General features: G+C 44.0%; 1 protein-coding gene and 1 long non-coding RNA gene across 9 annotated transcripts in view; both read right to left on the bottom strand.

Annotated features, from left to right (window-relative positions):
- Positions 1-1,758: 1,758 nt before the first annotated feature.
- Positions 1,759-19,935, bottom strand: ZNF23 (zinc finger protein 23). Of its 7 annotated transcripts, none has more exons than XM_021093817.2 (5): positions 19,898-19,935; positions 14,883-14,947; positions 12,659-12,785; positions 11,880-11,993; positions 1,759-4,240 (listed from the first exon to the last, which is right to left on the bottom strand). In XM_021093817.2, exons 2-5 carry the CDS (start codon positions 14,904-14,906, stop codon positions 2,445-2,447), a joined length of 2,061 nt encoding a protein of 686 aa, XP_020949476.2. In that variant the 5' UTR covers positions 14,907-14,947; positions 19,898-19,935; the 3' UTR covers positions 1,759-2,444. The 7 variants fall into 7 exon arrangements, with proteins under 7 accessions (XP_020949476.2, XP_020949481.2, XP_084815792.1 ...); XM_021093822.2 differs by having other exon boundaries at positions 12,659-12,835; XM_084959666.1 differs by having other exon boundaries at positions 12,659-12,835; positions 14,876-14,947.
- Positions 19,898-21,994, bottom strand: part of LOC146402219 (uncharacterized) — a 98,097-nt gene continuing 96,000 nt past the window's right edge. For both annotated transcript variants that reach the window (XR_014805545.1, XR_014805543.1), the window contains one exon: positions 19,898-20,209. This is a non-coding gene — a long non-coding RNA (uncharacterized LOC146402219). The remainder of the gene's footprint in view (positions 20,210-21,994) is intronic.

Consider the following 21,994-nt stretch of genomic DNA (forward strand, 5'->3'; position numbering starts at 1 on the left):
GATGCAACATGCTGCCCTGCACTGAGGGAGAAACTTGATTTAATCTTCCAGGCTCATGGCTCCCGTTCAGAAAAGTGCTTTTGCGAGGGGAAAGGGGTTTCCAGTGCCCTGGTGCCTCTTTATCTCCCTAAGGCCTCCACTGGACCCAAGCAGCTTTTGGCTAGAGTGAACACTGAGCCTACAGGGTGTCAGAACCACTGGGTTATGGGGCCATGTGACTTCATGAGGTTTTGCAGGCATCTGTCTTCTTCACCCTTGTATCCCTGGCATCAGCACAGAAGGACCTGCTGTGGACAGTAACAAAGTCATCTGGGCCAGAAGAGCCTTGAGCCCTGGGACCAGTCCCCACCCTGTCCTGAGCAGGAACCTGACACCCAGAGGCCAATGTCACACAGGACATTGGTGGCTGATCTGGAACATCAAGTTCTGTCCTCAGTGATTTTCTGCCCTCCTAGAGTCCCTGCTTTGGCCCTGCCCTACTGGAGCAGAGAAACTGTCAGACCCTGCTGGGTAAGAGGAATGCAGGACTTCCTGTGCTCATCTCCCCTGTCACATCCAGAGACATCAAAACTATTCATTATCTAGGAAGGATGGGGTGAGCCACGGCCTTCTGGCCTCTCCTGTGGCTTGGGTAGGGGACCACCTCAGGCACTGATTTGCTGTGTGATCAGGAGGAGTACCATCTATCTCTGGGCTTCAGTTTCTCTACAAGCAAATCAAGGACTTGGACCCCAAGGCCCAGGGCACTTCCGGATCTCAGTGTGTGGTCTGGAATTGCCCAGATCAGGGCCAGATGGTCAGGGGGAAAGACCCAGCTCCCTCGTTTGGGCACTCCAAGGTCTGCCCCATCAATGAGCAGCTCCCATGGGGATAACTTACACAATGGCCCTGGACATTCTGCTGAGGTCCTATACCATGTCATTAGCTTTCTGACAGGAATGACTCCTTCAAGGTACTCAGGACAGCCCTCCGAGCCATGCTCGTCTGAACTACAGAGTGCAGGTATGGGTAGAGGGGCATTATGGGGCTGTGTCTGTGGGGCATGCTGTGTCTATGAAAGAGTCTGTGTGTATGTCTTGGTGGGAGAGACGTTTGAGGGCTTCCTGTACATGATTGTGTGCATGTTTTAACTTTCACTCCTTGGGATACTACTGAGACTGAACATCTTTATTAGCAATTTTTATATTTTAAAAGCTGCTTGCTATTGTCATTTGCTGGGTTTTATTGAGATTAAATTTCCCTTAATTGAAAGACCACTGTATATTAGATATTACACTTTTTTTTGGTTTTTTTTTTTTTTTTTTTTGGCTTTTTAGGGCCGAATCCTCGGCATATGGAAGTTCCCAGGCTAAGGGTGGAATCGGAGCTACAGCTGCCAGCCTACGCCACAGACACAGCAACATGGGGATCCGAGCTGCATCTACAAACTGCACCTCAGCTCACTGCAGTGACAGGTCACCAACCCACTGAGCAAGGCCAGGGATTGAACCTGCATCCTCATGGATACTAGTTGAATTTGTTCATTACCACTGAGTTATGATGGGAACTCCTAGATAGTACACTTTTATATTACAAATTTTACAGTGTTTCCACTTTGTGTGCTTATCTTTTAAACTTATTTGGGATTATTTAAAACAAAAGCATACATATTTTTGAAAAATCAACTTATCAACATTTTCCTCATGGTTGGTTTCTATAGCCTTATATCTAATGCTTATAAAAACTTTTTCTATTTCATGAAAATAAAAAGATTTACACTTTTTTTTTTTGCTTTTAAAGGAAATCTTTATTTTTCCTCTTTATAAAAGTGATACATGCTAGTAAAAAATGAAAGGGCAATAAATTAATTTAGATATGTAGTATCTTTGAGTTTTTAAGAACAAGGTATCAGGAGTTCCCCTGTGGCTCAGCAGTTTATGGATCCAACATTGTCACTACCATGGCAAGGTTTCAATCTCTGGTCTAAGAACTTCAGCATGTGGCAGGTACAGCCAAAAAAAAAAAAAAAAAAAAAAAAAAAAAAACACACACAACCCAACAAAAGAACAAACAAACGTGGTATCATAGCTCTATCCACCCCCTGCCCCACATTTATTTAACTTTTCTTTTGTGGCCCACAGTGGAGATTTATTACTTCTCCACATAGGCCCCACATAATAATTAAATCTATACCTAGAAAACTGACTTTTTTTGATGCTGTTGAGTATGGAATATTTTCTTTCAATTTATTTTCTCTTGGTTATACAAACTATTTATTTTCCTGTTATTTTTAACAGGAAAATTGGTCATTATTCCTAATTTTATATTGAATCAAATGGAAAGGATTTGTTTTCTTGTGAAGACTCTGCCATATTCATTTCCTTTTCAGGGTTTTTCACCCTAAGAGAATCCGAGGATACTTAATCCAATTCAGCATTAACCTTCAGTTTTCTACATCCTTCTCATTAGGATTTTCCTTCACTATGGACACTCTGATGCTGACTAAGTTGGAAGCCAAATCTGAAGGCTTTCCCACACACATTACACATATAATGTTTCTTCCACGTATGGACAGTCTGATGTATAATACAGTCAGAACTATAGCTGAAGCCTTTGCCACACTCCACACATCTGAACGGTTTCTCTCCAGTGTGGCTTCTCTGATGCCGAATTAAATGGGCATTAACATGGAAGGCTTTTCCACACTCCTTACATTGAAAGGGTTTCTCTCCAGTATGAATTCTCTGATGCACAATATAGTCAGAACTACAGCTAAATGCTTTCTCACATTCCATGCATTTGAAAGGTTTCTCCCCAGTGTGTATTCTCTGGTGCCTAGTTAGTTTGGCATTGATGCTAAAGGCTTTCCCACATTCCTTACATTGATAAGGCTTTTCTCCAGTGTGGATTCGGTGATGATCAAGTAGGTTTCTTTTAGAAGTAAAGCATTTCCCACACTCATTACATTCAAAAGGTTTCTCCCCAGTGTGAATCCTCTGATGCTGCATTAGTTTTGCATTAACGTTGAAGGCCTTTCCACATTCATTACATTCATATGGCTTCTCCCCAGTGTGGATTCTCAAGTGTTGCCGAAGCTGGGCATTACACCTAAAAGCTTTCCCACATTCTTTACAGTCATAGGGTTTCTCGCCTGTGTGGATCCTCTGGTGCTGGATTAACTTCCCTTTGACACTAAAGGCTTTTCCACATTCAGTACACTCATAGGGTTTCTCCCCTGTGTGAATTCTTTGATGCTGTATGAGTTTTGCATTATTACTAAAGGCTTTTCCACACTCCTTACACTGATAGGGCCTCACTCCAGTGTGGATGCTCTGATGCTGCCTAAGCTGGGAGCTGCACCTGAAGCCTTTCCCACACTCATTACATTCATAAGGTTTCTCTCCAGTGTGGATTCTCTGATGTTGAATTAATTTTGCATTAACATTGAAAGCTTTCCCACAGTCATTACATGCATAAGGTTTCTCTCCAGTATGGACTCTCTGGTGCGTGATATATGCAGAACTGCAGCTAAAACCATTCCCACACTCCTTGCACTGATAGGGCTTCTCTCCTGTATGGATTCTCTGATGCCTACTTAGACTCCCATTAACACTGAAGGCTTTACCACACACCTTACACTGATATGGCTTCTCCCCACTGTGGATTGTCTGATGTGTGATATAATGGGAACTATAACTGAAGCTTTTCCCACACTCCACACATTTGAAGGGCTTCTCCCCACTGTGAAGTCTTTGATGCCAAATTAATTTTGCATTAACACTAAAGGCTTTGCCACACTCCTTACACTGATAGGGCTTTTCCTTAGTGTAGCTATATTGATTCTGATTAAGCTGAGCGTTACTCCTAAAGGTTTCCATTAATTTTTCACACTTGAAAGGTCTTTCCCTGAAATTAATTATTTCATGCTGCATAAGTTTTGTGTCAAAGCTGAAGACTTTCTTGAATCCTTTACACTCAGTGGGTTGCTCCCCAGTAGAGATGGTATGACATTTATCCAAATTTGGACTTTGAGTAAAGAAACACTCCTCCATGGGGCCTGTATTGTCTTCAACTGTCCCATCAACATCACTGTTTTCTTTCTTCATACTTCCTACTGAATGGACTTCCTGGTGTTTCTCTAGAATAAAGACTTCTGAAAAGTCTGTTTCCTGGGAAAAGTCCCTTTGAAGTTCAAATGATGTATTATGTTTTTCTTCATACATGTCCTCTGTCAAATTATTGTCAGTCTGGATCTCAATATCTAGTATAAAAAACAGAAAACACAAAATATCATGTAAGCACCATGTTAGAAAAAAAGAACTGTAATAGGATAAAGGATCGTAATAATCAAGGGGCTCTTTAAAATCACCAGACTATATTTGAATGTAAGGTTAACCAATAAGGTGGAATAACATGTAGCTGTTAGAAAATAAAATGAGTGGTGGGAGGTCCCTTGTGAAACAGTCGATTAAGGATCTGGCATTGTCACTGCAGTGGCTTGGGTTGCTGCTAAGGCATGGGTTTGATCTCTGGCCCAGGAACGTCCACATGTTGTGGTGGAGGCCAAGAAAGAAAGAAAGAAAAAATAAATAAATAAATAAAATAATTCTATGTGTGCTGACATGAAAAGACGTCAAAGATACACTGTTAAGTAGTAAAGCAAGTTGAGAAATGGTATGTAGAGTATCTTTCATTTGTGTAAAGGAAAGTAAAAAGGGCTAACACAGAAATATTTGAAAATGCCTAGAAAACTACTGCAAGTACACACAAGAAACTGAGCAAACTAGCACAGGAAGTTCGGGAGATGTCCCCCTTACTCCCACTTTCTACACTTTCTTTACTGTTATGAGCATATGCTGATATTACAAATTTTAAAGTAATGATTTTAAAAGATCACCAGTCTCTAAACCAAAAACCAGTAATAAGAAGGTTAAAAGTTACAGCAGTGGGACAAAATTCTAGGTCTTTCCACCAGATCAGTGTTCTTTCCATCACACCATACTTTACTACAGCTTGAAGTTTGTTAAAGAAAAAAGGAAATTCTTTAAGAAGGAAAAGGCAGAGTATCCAACAACATGTGGCAACAAGGGATGACAGGTGCTACCAGTACTAAGAGGCAAATGGGAACAGATCTTATTTCTTAGAACTGAGACTCTGGGCTTTCAAACTTTTTTCTCTATTTCAGAAAGACTTTGTTTAGGCCCATTTGATCACTTTGTTACCATCTCTTTCCACCTCCTCCAGAACACTATTGCATTCTCTTTGCCTTACCTTCTACCTCTTCCCTCGATCCTATAGTTGGTCACTCCCTAAAATTCCTTCCACGATCTCATTAGTCTTTCTATAATTCCCATAGTCCCAGTAGAACTAATGGTCTCTGCATTTGTTCATAAATTTCTTAAAATTGGCTCAAAATGCTGCACCTATTTTTTCATCACTCATCTCTCCTCAGCCATATGTAATATGCCTCCTACCCCAGTATTGTTCACTATAATCGCCCTCAATGGACACAAATAACCTGGATTTCTCTAGCAACCACTATCAAAATACTGTCGATCTTTTCCTGATTATAAAAATAATTAGTCTGTAGTATGAGACGTAAAGAAAAAATTTCAAATTACTTGCAATACAAAACCTAAAATCAGAAGATTAGCAGTAGTTTGCATCCCCTGCACAATCACTTTCCTAAAATCATACATGCGTTACCTTTTCAAAGGTAAAAATGTTTTTCTTCTTTAATAGTCATGATGATAATTTTCTAATGCCTTTAGATATCCTGTAAAAATTACTTTTTTTTTTTTTTCATTTTAGGGCTGCACCTGAGGCAGATGGAAGTTCTCAGTCTAGGGGTCAGATCAGAGCTGCAGCTGCCAGCCTATGCCACAGTCATGGCAACACCAGATCTGAGCCACATGCCACATGTGCAACCTACACCACAGTTCACGTCAACGCCCAATACTTTACCCACGGAGGGAAGCCAGAGATCAAACCCGCATCCTCATGGACACTAGTTGGGCTCATTACTGCTGAGCCACAAAGGGAACTCTTATAAAAATGTACTTTTTAATTGCTAAACAATATTCCATCCTGCAGCAATCTTAATTTACCATTCTACCTGTACTGAAAATTCAGGCTGTGTCCAATATTTTGTTATTATATAAAATTATGATGAATTTTTACACATATCTATATCTATATTTTCATCTATATCTCTGATTATTAGGATACTGCCCTAGAAGGGAATATGCAGGTTACCAAGTACAAACTTTAAAAGGCTTGATATGTATTGCTAAAGTACTTTCTAGAAAGATGACCTATTTCATTCACCTCCAGAAGTCTATACCTGCTTTGCTGTACTTTCACCATAACTTACTATAATATCATTGTTCTGATAGGTGAAACATCTCTCACTGTTTTAATCTGCATTTCACTGGGTTTTTTTGTTTCCTCTTACCTTTTTTTTGTTGTTGTTTTCGTTTCTGTTTTTTCTTTTTAGGGCTGCACTGTGGCATATGGAAGTTCCCAGGCTAGGAGATGAATCATAGCTGCAGCTGCTGGACTATGCCACAGCCACAGCAATGAAGATCTGAGCCATGTCTGCGACCTACAACATGGCTCGAGGCAATACCAAATCCCAAACCCACTGAGTGAGGCCAGGGATAGAACCTGCATTCTCATGGATACTAGCTGAATTTGTTTCTACTGCACCATAAAGGAACTCCCTCAATGGTTTCTACTAAGGGTGAACATTTTTCCCATTGATTAAAATTTATACTTCTGCCATCTAAATCAACTATGCTTTAATTTAAAATTTAAAATAATTAATAATTAATTTAAAAATAACTAAGTAGTATAATTAGTTAACTGTTAGTATAATTAGTATAATAACTATACTAATGGTTAATATAATTTTTTAACTGATAGTTAAAAAAATCATACTTTCTATGCAGCCACATCAACGCCAGACCTACTGAGTGAGACCTACTGAGACTACACCACAGCTCAAGGCAATGACAGATTCTTAACCCACTGAGACCTACACCACAGCTCAAGGCAATGACAGATCCTTAACCCACTGAGCAAGGCTAGGGATTGAACCTGCGTCTTCATGGATACTAGTCAGATTTGTTTCCACTGAGCCATGACAGGAATTCCTATTTATATTCTTGCGTGTGTATCTGTGTGTGCGTTTGGTTTTTTTTGGCTGCCCTCAAGGCATATGGAAGTTTCTGGACCAGGGATCAAACCAGGGATCTTGCTGCAGCACAGACAATGCCAGATCCTTAACCTGCTGCACCACAGTGGGAACTCCACATATATATATATTTTTTTGGATAAAAGTTTTTATCAAAGGAAAACATGCGTACAGTAAAAAGGACAAATCTTATGTTTACAGCTGAATTTTGTTTTTACAAAAGCCACATTTCTGAATCTGAAGCAGCATTACTAAGGTATAAATTTCTGTATTACTGAAATGTTTGGTGATTTTTACTAAATTTATACAGTTGTGCAAGCATCACCTCACTCCAATTTTAGAATGCTCCCATCACCCCCAAGTTTCTTTCTTCTAGTCATTTGCTATTCCCACCTCCCAACCCTGGGCAATCACTGAGCTGCTATGTCAGTCTGTTTCACTGCTTCAAAATAAAACTGGTTTGAATCCACAAAGCAAAGACAGTAATCCAGGGTCATCTTTTTCTTCCCACAGGGAAATCTGGCAGAAATGTCCTTTAAGGAGCTGTCTTACCTAACCCTATTGCTCCTTCTCTCAACAGTGAGTGTAATAAGACATCACAGACCCTGCCAAAGAGAGACGATCAGGGTACTGACAAAAAAATCTTGGAAGCCCCTAAAACAGTCAAGGATTGTGAAGTTGTTAGGATCTCAAGAAAACAGGACTCAATGCAGAAGTAAGCTTTAATTAAATTAGCACGTTTTCCCAAAGAGCAAGGAATTTTCAGCCTGTTCTGATACTTGAACATGAATATTCTGGGTCCCCTGGCACAGAGCTTTCCTACCTCACTCACTTATATTCTTTGCCAATTTTTCTACACCAGTGACCTTCTATCTACATATCCCATGGTGCAGCACATGCTGCTGGTTGTTTAACCAATATCCATTCTCTCTTCCTTACTAGCATATCCTCCATTTTTTATGAAGTTGTAATAAGAACTGCAGCTAAAAACTACATTTTCTACCCTTTCTTGCAATGGGGATCCAGATGACACAGTTCCAACAAGTGAGATTTTAGTAGAAGTCACTAGGTAGGGCTTCTGAGAAAGTTTTGTTTTGTTTTTGTTTTTTTAAATCAACTCTGCTGACATGGGTCTTGTGCCCTATGATTTTCCCTTCTGCCTGCCTAGCATCCATTTGATTCCTTACTCTAATTAACCTATGCACACTGACTAGGTGAATGTTTCTACCCTCAGCTAAGATCATGATGGGTTGTTCAAAGACTTCAGGACTGTCTGCTGCTTATAAAGTGAAATCCAGACTTTTTTGACTAAGAAGTTTCCAATATCACTTTCTTCTCCCTCTATCTGTCAAGCACTTTAAACTTTCCATTTCTAAAACATGTCTTCCTTGGTCAGTGAACATGTGGTTGAATGGTCACAAGGAACAAAAAATCCACTGAAACCACTTTTTTTAAAAAAAAAAAGATGATTTGGACTTCCCGTTGTGGCTCAGTGGAAACAAAACCAACTAGTATCCATGAGACTGTGGGTTCAAGTCCTGGCCTTGCTTAGTGGGCTGGGGATCCAGCACTGCCATGAGCTCTAGTGTAGGTCACCGACACGGCTCAGATCCCGAGTTGCTGTGTCTGTGGCATAGGCTGGAAGCTGTAGCTCTGATTTGACCCCTAGCCTGGGAACTTCCATATGCTGAGGGTGAAGCCCTAAAAAGCAAAAAAAAAAAAAAGAGAGAGAGAGAGAGCTAATTCATCAAAAGAATGCAAGAGAATCTTATGGACCCCAAAGGCAGCAAGTAAAGCTGGCCCTCACAGAAAATGGGAAATCACCTGGCAGCTACTATGAATGAGTCAATGAGAACCTCACTACTTCAAGTGTGGTATGGGAACCAGAAGCACTGGCATTACCTGGGAACTTGACAAAAAATGCAGACTCTTGGCCCTGCCTCAAACTAACTGAATGACAATATGTGCATCTACAAGACACCCAGGTGATGTGTTTGCTCATCTTTTGAGAAGCACTGAACTGATAGCATTACTTCCTCCTTTCCACCTTATTTCCTACAGCTTATTGTATACAGTTTTCTCCTCAAAATTAGTAATAAAATAATTTTTTTTCTTTTTGTGGCTGCACCTGTGGGCATACGGAAGTTCCCAGGCTAAGGGTACAATCAGAGCTGTAGCTGGAGCCTATGCCACAGCCATAGCAACACCAGATCTGAGCCACATCTATGATCCATGCTGCAGCTTGCAGCAGCAGTGGATCCTTAACCCACTGAGGGAGGCCAGGGATCAAATCTGCATCTTCAAGGAGTCTATGTTGGGTTCTTAACCCACTGAGCTACAATGGGAACTCCTAATAACACTTAACTCAGCACACATTACAGGCCAGGTACTTGGTATATGTTATCTCATTTAATTATCAACCCACAAGAATAGCACTATGACCTCATTTTATTACTGTTATTCCATTTTCAAGGACAAGAACACTGATATTTATTTATTTATTTATTTTATCTTTTCTAGGGCCATACCTGCGGCACATGGAGGTTCCCAGGCTAGGGGCCTAATCGGAGCTGTAGCTGCCAAGCCTATGCCAGAGCCACAGCAACTCGGGATCTAAGCCGCATGTGCAACCTACACCACAGCTCACAGCTACCAGATCCTTAACCCACTGAGCAAGGCCAGGGATCAAACCCGCAATCTCGTGGTTCTTAGTCGGATTCGTTAACCACTAAGCCACAAAGGGAACTCCGAGAACACTGATATTTAGAGAATGCAAATAAGTGACCTGCTCAAAGTCACACAGTAGGAAATAGCACAGTTGGGACTGGACTTCAAAAAGTCTACTCCACAGTCTAGTTAAAATGACTGTTAGGAGTTCCTGTCTTGGCTCAGTGGTTAACGAACCCAACTAGAATCCGTGAGGATGCGAGTTCAATCCCTGGCCTTGCTTAGTAGACTAAGGATCCGACGTTGCCGTGTGCTGTGGTGTAGGTCGCAGACTCAGCCTGAATCCCGAGTTGCTGTGGCTCTGGCATAGGCCAGCCAATACAGCTCCAATTGGATCCCTGGCCTGGGAACCCCCATATGCTGTGGGTGTGGTCCTAAGTAGACAAAAAGACAAAACAAACAAACAAAAAAGGCTGTTAATTCTGTATCCTTCACATCAAATAGAGACTGCTAGAAAATAGCAAGGACCCAGAAGAGTACTGAATCCATTCATTTTGTCTAAGAAAGGTAGAATTCCAAAATTAAGATTGAAAAGAATTACCAAAGCGGAGGGGGAGGGAGTGGAATGGACTGGGAGTCTGGGGTTAAAAGATGCAAACTACTGCACTTGGAGTGGATAAGCAATAAGATCCTGTTGTACAGCACACGGAACTATATCTAGTCACTTCTGAGGGAACAGGATGGAGACTAATGTGAGAACAAGAATGTGTATATATATGTGTGCGCATGTGTGTGCGTGTGTGTGTGTGTGTGTGTGCGCGCGCATATGTATGTATAACTGGGTCACGTTGCTATACAGCAGAAACCTTGACAGAACATTGCAAATCAACTATAGTAGAAAAAATAAAAATTTTTTTAATCTTTTTGTCTTTTCTAGGGCTGCACCCATGGCATATGGAGGTTCCCAGGCTAGGGATCCAATCAGAGCTGTAGCTACCAGCCTACACCAGAACCACAGCAACGTGGGATCTGAGCCACGTCTGCAACCTACACCACAGCTCACGGCAACGCCGGATTCTTAACCCACTGAGCAAGGCCAGGGACCGAACCCGCAACCTCATGGTTCCTAGTCAGATTCATTAACCACCGAGCCATGACGGGAATTCCGAAAAAATAAAAATCTTTAAAAAAGATGGAAAAGAATGAGAATGACGCATTTGAAAAAAGATCTGTTCTAGGAATTAGAAATAGCAGGAGTTCCCGTAGTGGCGCAGTGGTTAACGAATCCGACTAGGAACCATGAGGTTGCGGGTTCGATCCCTGCCCTTGCTCAGTGGGTTAAGGATCCGGCGTTGCCGTGAGCTGTGGTGTAGGTTGCAGACGCAGCTCGGATCCCAAGTTGCTGTGGCTCTGGCGTAGGCCGGTGGCTACAGCTCCGATTCAACCCCTGGCCTGGGAACCTCCATATGCCAATAGCAACAACAACAACAACAAAAAGACAAAAGACAAAAATAAATAAATAAATTAATTAATTAATTAAAAAAAAAAAAGAAATAGCAGGAGTTCCCGTTGTGGCACAGTGGTTAACAAATCCGACTAGGAACCATGAGGTTGCGGGTTCGGTCCCTGCCCTTGCTCGGTGGGTTAAGGATCCGGCGTTGCCGTGAGCTGTGGTGTAGGTTGCAGACGCGGCTCGGATCCCAAGTTGCTGTGGCTCTGGCGTAGGCCGGTGGCTACAGCTCCGATTCAACCCCTAGCCTGGGAACCTCCATATGCCGCGGGAGCGGCCCAAGAAATAGCAACAACAACAACAACAACAAAAAGACAAAAAAAAAAAAAAAAAAAAAAAGAAAGAAATAGCAAACTATGAAAATAGAAAGGTCTCAATTGTGCCTATCTCTAGAAATCATCAGAATTTATTTAAATGTTACTTTGTACATTGGCCAATATGTGTGGCATGCCTGTAAGTTGCTAAAGTTGACTTCCTTCCTCAAGAGCTAAACTCTGCAGCATAATGGGCAACATGTGCCTCCCTTACCAGTCCAGAGGTCCTCGGGGCCTGAGCCTGTTCCAGAAGCCAGTGGAGATGGGCCCCCCAGCTCAACTCCTCCCTCCAGTTGTGCAATCACAGCAGGCTTGAGAAGAGGAAATCCTGTTTGGGGGAAAGGAAATAAGAAAGACAGGTGGATAATCTCCCACAGATGATTTTCTAAACCTCTTCTCAGTTTGTGTCAGCAATGGGAAGGGAAGGAAGGAACCCCAGGGGGTCCTTGCCTAAGAACTATGGGAAAGTTGGGGGGGGGGGTGAGGCAGGAAGATATATGTGTAGCGTCAGGTAGGGGTGGGAGGAAGAGGCTTGAGAAGATGTGAGAGAAGTTCGGAAGGGGCCAGCCTGAGACTTCATGCAGGGCAAACAGGGAGATTCTGCCTAAAGGGATACCATTTTTTGTCCACTGCCCAAAACATTCAAAAGACACAGAGACCCTTGGAAAAACTCAAGAGATGCAGGTAAGAGAGGGAACCTGAAGGTAATGCTTAGAACGGTAAGTTATTTTCATCTACACCATGTTCAAAACACAGCCTCCATAGGATGGCTCAAGAGTGCGCACCAGTCCAGCAAAGTCCTATACTGGGCCCCCAAAAGGGCTTGGGGTTCACCGTTCCTAGCGACCCCAGGTCTAGAAGAATGGGCATCAACCCCTGCAAGTTCCTACTCAGTAAAAAATTACCAGAGGCCCCATCTCAACCAATAAGGGGGAAGGAAGCCAGGGAGCACCAAGCAACAGAGTCTGAGTCCCAGGAGGAGAGAGGTCTTACCCAGGGAGGCCACATTCCCATAATTCTCCAGCATCACATCCCTGTACAGGGCCCTCTGTGCAGGGGACAGGCCGTCCCACTCCGTCTGGGTGAAGTACACAGCCACGTCCTCGAAGGTCACCAACTTCTGAAACAACAGTTTCCTGCTGCCCTAGGGCCAATTCCATGGCTCAGGCCCTAAGTGAGGGGCAGAGGGCAGTATGAGGGCTTAGGGAGGGGCTTGTGGAGAGCACAAAATTAACAACAAGGGGAAAGAGTTCAGAAAAACACCTGGAAAGTAAACCATGGAATATCTGATTTCTCTCACAGCAGAGAAACCTCATGCCATAATTCACTTACAAAGGATGATATAAGTTGAGATGAAAGAAAAAAAATTCCCATGACCAGCTACCCCTAATGCAACTGCCTTCTTTCAGGTACGCCACGCCGACCTCACTGGCAGAGGCAGCTCCAGACCAACACACATGCTCTCCCATTCCCTCCCTTGAGCTCTTGCCTTCTGTGTCCAGGATGACACACCTCACCCTCACTCTCAAACCTCAAGGCACCCCCAAACAACAGCCACGGCTTCCATCTCATCCAGCCCTCACTTGCCACCCGGTTTCTGCCATGGACCCCCTAGGACAGGCTGTACAGCTTCTGCTCCTGCACCTCCAGCCAAGGAAGCCCAGTGCTGCCAGGATTGGCTGGGGGTGCAGGGGCTAAAGCGTGGGGTGAGAGCTGGCAGCCCAATCTGCTTCCAAATGGGTCTTGCTGAAAACCCAGCATTTTTTGTTACCCGCTCCCATTCAAGCCTCATCCTGTCCAACTTCACTGCCTCTCCAAGAAGGTTTGGGCAAGAAGGGAAGTCAGCCATCCTTTGAGCTGCTCTCTGCATCACTCCACTAAACAGTTAGCAAGCCACCCCCCCCCCCCGCCCACTGGCAACTGCCACCTCTGGCTGCCCTCATTCCGCCCACCTCCGCCTTAGGTAACAACCCTGGGAACAGTCTGGCAGTGATCTGTCTCTCAATCTCAACTCCTCTCTGCCAGCATCTGTCTTGCTTGACTGTACTGGCTTCTACCCATCAACAACTCTAGCGCACTTGAGAGTGTTTTTGTGAGTCACTCACTGTGTGACGTGGATAGTCTAATAACTCCTCTACACAAAATTAAACACCTTCACTGCTGGCCACCCCCTTTTCCCCGACAGTTGGTGCCTCCTCCTGAACTGAAACCGCAGCTAGTATCATTGACTGCCACCCCCCTTGTTAGCAGCTACTTGCCTTAATGAATCCTACATCACCTAGACCAATGGGACTCTTTCTGAGGTGGCCACCTTGCTTTCAAATCTCCCCTGAAAATTATTCCCTACATAAGACATCATAAATCTGACGACGTTAACTTCATTTGCTCCCCATGTGTCACAGGGCTGAACAGTTACGACTCACGCAATGACTGAGTGACCTTGGATAAGTCATCCAACTCCCTTGTGCCTTTCGTTTGTAGCAGAATGAATACAACACAGCACCTATCTCCCAGAGAGATATGTGGGAGTATGTCAAGTGCTCAGTATGGTGCCCGCAGCACACTAAGCCTCAAATGGTGTCACTGGAGTTACTGTGACTATGAGGTAGTCCATGGAGGTCCATGAAGTCCCTGAAATCATATGGAAAATGTGGTTCGCATGTTTCTTTTTCTGGGGAGAGGATCCAGAGTTCTTATCAGAGACCTAAAGTTTGCCCACTACACCCCAAGCCCTGAAAGCATCTCCAGGACACAATGAGACATCCTGTCCACAGGACTTCCTGTCTTCTTTCCCTCCATTGACCCCACTCTGCTCATCCTCACCTTTCCCCAGAATCAGAGGCACGCTCATCTTCTATTTGGATCTAGTCCTGCTACTCCTCTTCATCTACAGTCCCTCCCTGGAATCCTAGCTCTCTGCCATCCTCCTCCACTCATGGGCAGCTTCCCTGTCTATCATTCACCAGAGCCCTCTACTGGGGGAGCAAGGTACACTGGTGTGCACGACACTACACTTGTCTATCAGGCACACCCTCCTGCTGCCTTGACCTTGGCTGTCCTGGTCTCTGGCCTCCGTCCCTCCACATCACCACTCTTTCCACAAGCTCCATTCTGGCAGGCAGAAGCTCCAGCTCTCATCGCAAGGCTCATCGGCTTCGCTTCCCAGTTTTCATCAATGTGAAACTGCCCAGGTAGAGTTGAAGGACTCACAGCTCACCTGGAGCCAGGCTGTCAGAAGCATGGCTGCCAGCACTTGGTCTCCCTCTGAGAGAAGCAGTGGTGCTGAGGAAAAACAGTGAGACAAGTGTGAGACAAGCCACCCCACCAGGAACAATACAGCCCCTTGCAGAAGATTGAGACACAGGTGGCCAGCATCCACACGAAAGTGCGAGCAGGAGCTGTCATGGAACGAAGGGAGAGATCTGTTCACTGGCTCTGCACCCAGGGCTCCTCCTAGCCATGACATTGATGCTCACTGCCAGGCACCCTAGAATTTTATAATTCTGACACATCATACACACAGAAGAGTGTATATAAGAAATGTAGGCAGGAGTTCCCGTCGTGGCACAGTGGTTAACAAATCCGACTAGGAACCATGAGGTTGCAGGTTCGGTCCCTGCCCTTGCTCAGTGGGTTAACGATCCGGCGTTGCCGTGAGCTGTGGTGTAGGTTGCAGACGCGGCTCAGATCCCGCGTTGCTGTGGCTCTGGCGTAGGCCAGTGGCTACAGCTCCGATTGGACACCTAGCCTGGGAACCTCCATATGCCATGGGAGCAGCCCTAGAAAAGGCAAAAAGGAAAAAAAAAGAAAAAAAAGAAAAAAAAGAAATGTAGGCAGAGCCTAAAGGTTAATAAAACCAAGACTCAGGTAGCAACAACTCAGCCCAAGGGACAGAACAGTCCCAAGATCCTGGGCTTATTCTCTTCCTCTAAAGCATCACCTTCTGTGATACTGTCAGAGAAGTCAGGCTGGAGGGGCTGCAGCCCCAACACAGAGGACTTGGAGTCAGGTCCCAGGGAGGCAGCTCCCGGAGAAGGGGAAGCTGCCCCCTCCCATCCTGCCCAGGCTCACACAGCTGAGTGTCCTCAGGAGTCCGGATACCTGTAGAGGTTAGGAGGTCGGCCTCCTGCATGGCCCAGGCTTACCTTGAGGAAGCTGGGCCACAAGAAGCATGAGGCTGGCTCCTCGTGCCTTCCAACATTCTAAGGGCAAAGAAGCCAAGGCCTCAGCAGCTTGAGAGGGAGGATTACTACAGCATCCAGAATCCCATGACGCAGCACTCTTTGTCCATTATATTCAAAGCCACATAGACTGGTTATTTTCTGATTTTTACTGCTCCCAAAATCAATCTTGAAATTTTAATTTTTTCTAAAAGTATGTGTCTTCCAGAATTTCAACTTGCACATAGTTATGGAAAACACTGGCTCATGACTTTTTTCATTTCCTCCCTATCTGGAGCTCCTTTGCTTTTCCTACTTCTTTTGAATATATACGCTTTCAAGACCCTATAGCCTTAGTTAATATTGGACTGATTACATCCCCCCAAAATTTGTATGCTGAAGCCCTAAATTTCAGTGTGACTATATTTGGAGATAGGACTCATGAAGAGGTAATAAGGTTAAACAAGGTCATAATCTGATAGGGCTGGTGTCCTAATAAGAAGAGGAAGAAACTCCAGAGCTCTCTCTGCCATGTGAGGACACAGTGAGAAGGAAGCCACCTGCAGCCTGAGAACCCTCACTAAAAACTGAATTGTCTGATACTTTGAGCTTGGACTCCCAGCCTCCAGAACCGTGAGAACTAAGTTTCTATTGTTTAAGCCGGACAGTTTATGGTATTTTGTTAGGGTAGCCCAAGCAGATTAATAAACTATGATTTCTCTACGGTTAATGTTGTTTGATTTTCAAAGAACCACCAGCCTTTCTATTTATTTAGAACACCACTCCCTTTTCTATTTGTTTTTAATTCATTAAGTTCTGCTTTTTACATCTGTCTCTTTAGCTCTGTAAGAGACACCTTATGCACCTCCCCAAATCCTCTTGTACACTCAGTCCAGTTCCAGAGGCTTTGACCAGCTTTAAGCAACTACAACCAACCAATGGGTCTACACCACACAGGTGTGGCTCCTGCCCTGAGGCTTCTCTGCCCTGTGTGGGACATCTTCAGACACCTGCTGGGTTCTGAAAGACAGGGAAGTCAATGCCTGTGAGGCCACCCTTGGCCAACAGCAGACAGAAGTCAACGGATAAACATGTCTCCCTTTAGTCCCCCACGTGTTTAGCCATAAGATTCTAAGGCTCCTCAAAGATCCTGCAAGTCAGGGCACCAGTCACCTCAGGGGGGTGGCCAGCCTGACAATACATCCTAGTATACTCTGTCCATCCTTCTCTATTTGAAAAGACTTCTCTTGTCTTTCACCCTGCCCTGGGACTACATTCCCAAACAAACTGCCTGCACACAAACTTCTGTCCTATGTTCTGCTTTGTAGTCTGCTGTTAGCTAGACTACAAAAAACTTTTTTCTACCTTCCTGAGGTTGCATGATTCATTCACCTATTTTCATTCTTTCCTACGTGGCTGTCGAAACCTTTAAACAGTCTACTGAATATATTATTAACCACATTCCAGAGACTTTTTATATGTTTTAATTATTATTTTACAACTTGTCAGCAACTGTGTTCTGTCTCTGAACAAAGAACTGTTTTTTTTTGTTTTTTTTTTTGTCTTTTTGTCTTTTGTTGTTGTTGTTGTTGTTGCTATTTCTTGGGCCGCTCCCGCGGCATATGGAGGTTCCCAGGCTAGGGGTTGAATCGGAGCTGTAGCCACCGGCCTACGCCAGAGGCACAGCAACGCAGGATCCGAGCCGTGTCTGCAACCTACACCACAGCTCACGGCAACGCCGGATCGTTAACCCACTGAGCAAGGGCAGGGACCGAACCCGCAACCTCATGGTTCCTAGTCGGATTCGTTAATCACTGCGCCACGACGGGAACTCCTGAACAAAGAACTGTTAAGGATAGTGTGTTGTTAATTTCTTCTCTGGCTTTACTGCATAGTGTTTAGATAACTTGATCTATTCACTTCTGCGTTACAGATTTCTGAGGGGCTTTTGTAGCTGCAGCATCCATTTAAAACATGTTCTATGGATGCTTCAAAAGAAAACATTCTATGATGGAAAACAATATAATCTATCTGAATCTAATAAATCAACTCTACTGATTTTATCATATAGATTTTTTTTCTCTGTAACCCATGATTACCTTTCCCTAAGTAAACTGAGAGAGCAGTACAAAGTGAACTATCACCAAACTCTGAGCCCATATTTATCATGGGCAAATCCTTTCAAATCTTTAAGAAATCAATAATTCTAACACAACTTAAACTGGAGCAGGAAACAGCAAAGTAAGTTTCCCAGTCTTTTTTATGGTGTCAGCACAACACTAACACAAATACCACAGACCAGTCTCATTTATGAATACTGGTGCAAAAATCCTCAATATTGAGGAATAGACTCCAGCAGTTCATTAACATGACACATCATGCCTTAGAGGGATCATTCCATGAATCCAAGTAAAGTTCAGTATTAGCATACAGACTGTACTTTTCCACATTAATAAATCAAAGAAAGATAACCATACTTTCTATCTCAGTGGATGCCAAGCTTGTTTGATAAAATTCAGTATTCATGATTAAATTTTAATATTTATATCACAGAAAAACTCATATGTAGACAATACACACATTATTATCAGCAGTATTTTAATAACAAAAAACTGGAAACTCCTATGTCGAGAATACACAAAGAAGCTGTCATACCATATTTACAGTGGAACATTACTCAGCAGCAAAAAATGAATGATTCACAGCTACACACAAAACATGGATGAATTTAGGAACATAATGAGTTATGCAAGTCCCAGAAGCCTACAGATACCATGATGCCAACTTCATAAAGCTCAAAACCAAAATTAATTACATTACTTGCAGATAGATGTATATGTGATAAAAATTATTTTTAAAAATAGGTAAGGCCATGACTAACACAAATTCAAGAGTTGTTAGCTCTAAGGGCAGGTAAGAGGGAGTTGGGTTGAGAAGGTGCACACAGACACAGTGGCGATGTTCTTCTTAATGGTGTGTTGTGTTTAATGGATGCTCACATTACTTCTATACTTCATAAATGCCATGCTAGATGCAATCTTCTATATATAGGATTCACTGTATATATCCAGGATGGGATAGGGGCAATGACCTCCAAAAAATATAAACAGCAAATGAGCCTAACTCTACCACAACATAACCACACTGAAGTGATGGGAAAGAAAATAACTAAGTAACTTTGGAAAACAGTATTTTAACTAAACACTCTAAGGCCTGTTACTCAAAGGCTCTTGAAGTTGCATGATTTTTAAATTTATTTGTATTCTTTCCTATTTGAAAATCAAAATCTATAAGGCCACAACTTTTCCTCTGAATACACTATCAACCACATTCCAAAAGTATTTTTTTAAATACATATTTCACGTTTTCATTAACATTTCACAGTATATTTTAGTAAACTTGCTTTCATGAGGATATGAATGAGCAGTTGTGAAACTGTTTCAGGTGTATTCTAGGACCGAGCAAATCCGTACACTCTTCATTGTAGAAATCATTCCCAGATCATTGTCATCCAACAGCCCAAGAGAAGTTAGGCCGGGTTACCTTTTGGAAATAACACCGCTCCAGGAGACAGTGTCCTCCAAAAGTCGGCCGCCTTCTGCTCTCGGGTGGCCTGGAGGGGCTTTGCTTTTTCTGCTCCCCCACTCGTCCTGATTCACCACCCTGTGTTGCGAGCCTGGGTGAGCCATACTTGAAACGGAAACAGGTAAAAGCCCCTGCACGACCTCAACATGTCAAGACACATGATATCACCTCAGGTCGCTTCACCCCTGCCAGTATTCAACTCTCTGTCGGCTCCAACACGTTCCCAAAAAGCCAGTAGCATCTTCCCCAGATAAAGTGCTAAACGCTCAGAGCTTCGTGACTGTGACAGTAACACAGACTTCGCCTTCCACGGAACGTAATCACCACCAGGTCCAAAGCAGGCGGTGAGACGAGGAGGAAGAGGACCCCAGACAGCCGAGACCAACCTCCACCCAGGGTGGAAAAGCACCCCAACCGCGCCCAGAGCGTAGTGGCTAGGCACCTCCCCCGCCTCCCGCAGCCCCGCACCCCCGCACCCCACACTTACCTCTGCTGCCGACAGCTCCTAGGCGCTGCCGGAAGTGCGTCACCAGGCCGCGGCGGCGCCTCTCTAGGAGCAGCGCCGCTCCCTCTCGCCGGTGCTCTGGCCCCGCCCCCTGCACGGAATCTCCGGTATTCTGAGGCCCTAGTCCCCGCCACCGTTAGCACTGGGCCCAAGCCCAGGGTGGCGCTGGAGATCTGTGTCATTTAGTAAAGCTGCAGCTGCAACCAGATCTGGGAGTCTCTGGACTGGATCGCACGCTGTCAAATCTAAGGCCCCTTTTTGGAACAAGTATTTCCTAATGACCACCATACTCTCCTGCCATGAAAGGCATAGACAGTGGCTTAGAAGAGCATAGACAAAGCAGAAATTGACAGAACATTGAAAATAAACTACAATACAAAAAATAAAAATCTAAAAAAAAAGATCATAGACAATATAAACAAACTGCATTCTTAAAAGTAATATGGAAGTACCCTGGTGGTCTAGTGGTTAGGACTGGGCACTTTCACCGCTCCTGCCAGGCTTCAATCCCTGCTCTGGGAATTGAGATCCTACATCAAGCTGCTACACACTGCGGTACCCCCTGACCCCCAGAAAAGTAATGTTGTGTACTAACATTCACTTAGTAAATGAAAATAACTTATAAAGTATCCATTTCAAGAGTTCCATGGAAGCTCAGTAGGTTAAGGATCTGGCCTTGTCACTGCTGTGGCTTGGTCATTGCTGCCGTGTGGGTTTGAGCTCTGGGTGGGGAACTTCAACAGACCAGCTGTGGCTGGCGTAGGCTGGCAGGTGTAGCTCTGATTCGACTCCTAGCCTGGGAACTTCCATATGCCACAGGTACAGCCCTAAAAAGCAAACAAACAAACAAAACAATGTTTATTGAATGCCTCCTATGTGCCAGGCCTTGTGCTCTTGGAGATAATGGTGTTGAATAAGAGAGCTGCTGCAATGACAACACCAGATCCTTAACCTGCTGTGCCACAGGGAAATCCCAACATTGGTTGTTGAAGAGGTCCAAAGGCTTCAGGCTCAACTCCTCGGTAGAACCTTTCTTTACCTCTGTGCAACCAGAGGTAGGCTGTATCTTATACCTGGGCTCATGACACTGACCAGGAGCTCTTCTCTGATTTGCCCTGACCCTGATCATCAGTTGCCCAAGTTGAGCGCCTTAAATGGCTCATCTCACTCAGATAGTAAAATGGTCTCATGACTGAGCACAGTGAATGGGCTGGGGATAACATTGCTCTTGGCAAGAAGTGCTGTTTCCATTTCTTCCTAAGCTCAGAAAGCAGATCTTTAGCTAGGAATGAAGCCTTGTCTAAATAAACAAGAAGGAATTAGACCACAGTGTCACATAAATGATGGTCCCAAATGTTGGATCATAAACCAGCTGTCTAATTTTATAGGTAAAAAAATAAGTCCTTCTAAATAACTATGAAGCTCCTACTTCTAAGAGTGCTGGAACAGGTGCAGGCCAAGTTACTAAGGCTCCACAGAAGGCCTGGAGAGGCAGCGTCCACTCCTTGTCTGCCAACCTCTATTCTCCCCTTTTATAGATAAAAGAATCTCTGGCAAGGCAAAGAGCCAGAGAAAATAACACACTTCCCAGCCTACTTTATGGCCAAGTGTGAATATGTGACTAACTTCTGGCAAATGGGCTACAATAAAAAGCAATGCTGTGCTGCTACAGAGAAGGGGCATGCCCTCCCTGGCCTCTCATCAAGGGAATGCTGACAGGGGTGTGAGCATCTTGGATCATGTGTATAAAGATGGGGGGATGGAAGATCAGCCCTAGCAGCCCATACCCTAAACAATAATCCTAGAAATGAGGGCTAGTGGAAAAATCACACAACAGTAAACAACTTAAGTTGGCTCTCATAGTTCAGTGTTCTGGAAGTCCATCTTTAATGCTGGGCCTGCAGCCACATTTCCTCACACTCAGCTCTAAGGCTTGTTCTTCCGGACCCTCTGTTCCTGCAATCCCAAAGATTCCCTAAAGCCCTTTCTCCTTGCCTGCCAGGGAAACTGATGATCTTCTCATAGTAAAAAGTCTCTTCTGGTGTTGCCAGTCTCAAGATGACGGAGTAAAGATAGTTC

This window comes from Sus scrofa, chromosome 6 (assembly GCF_054392235.1).
Source record: "Sus scrofa isolate SSC_HxYL_T2T_F1_AM1 chromosome 6, Sscrofa_HxYL_maternal_Yorkshire_Landrace_v2.0, whole genome shotgun sequence".
NCBI lineage: Eukaryota > Metazoa > Chordata > Mammalia > Artiodactyla > Suidae > Sus > Sus scrofa.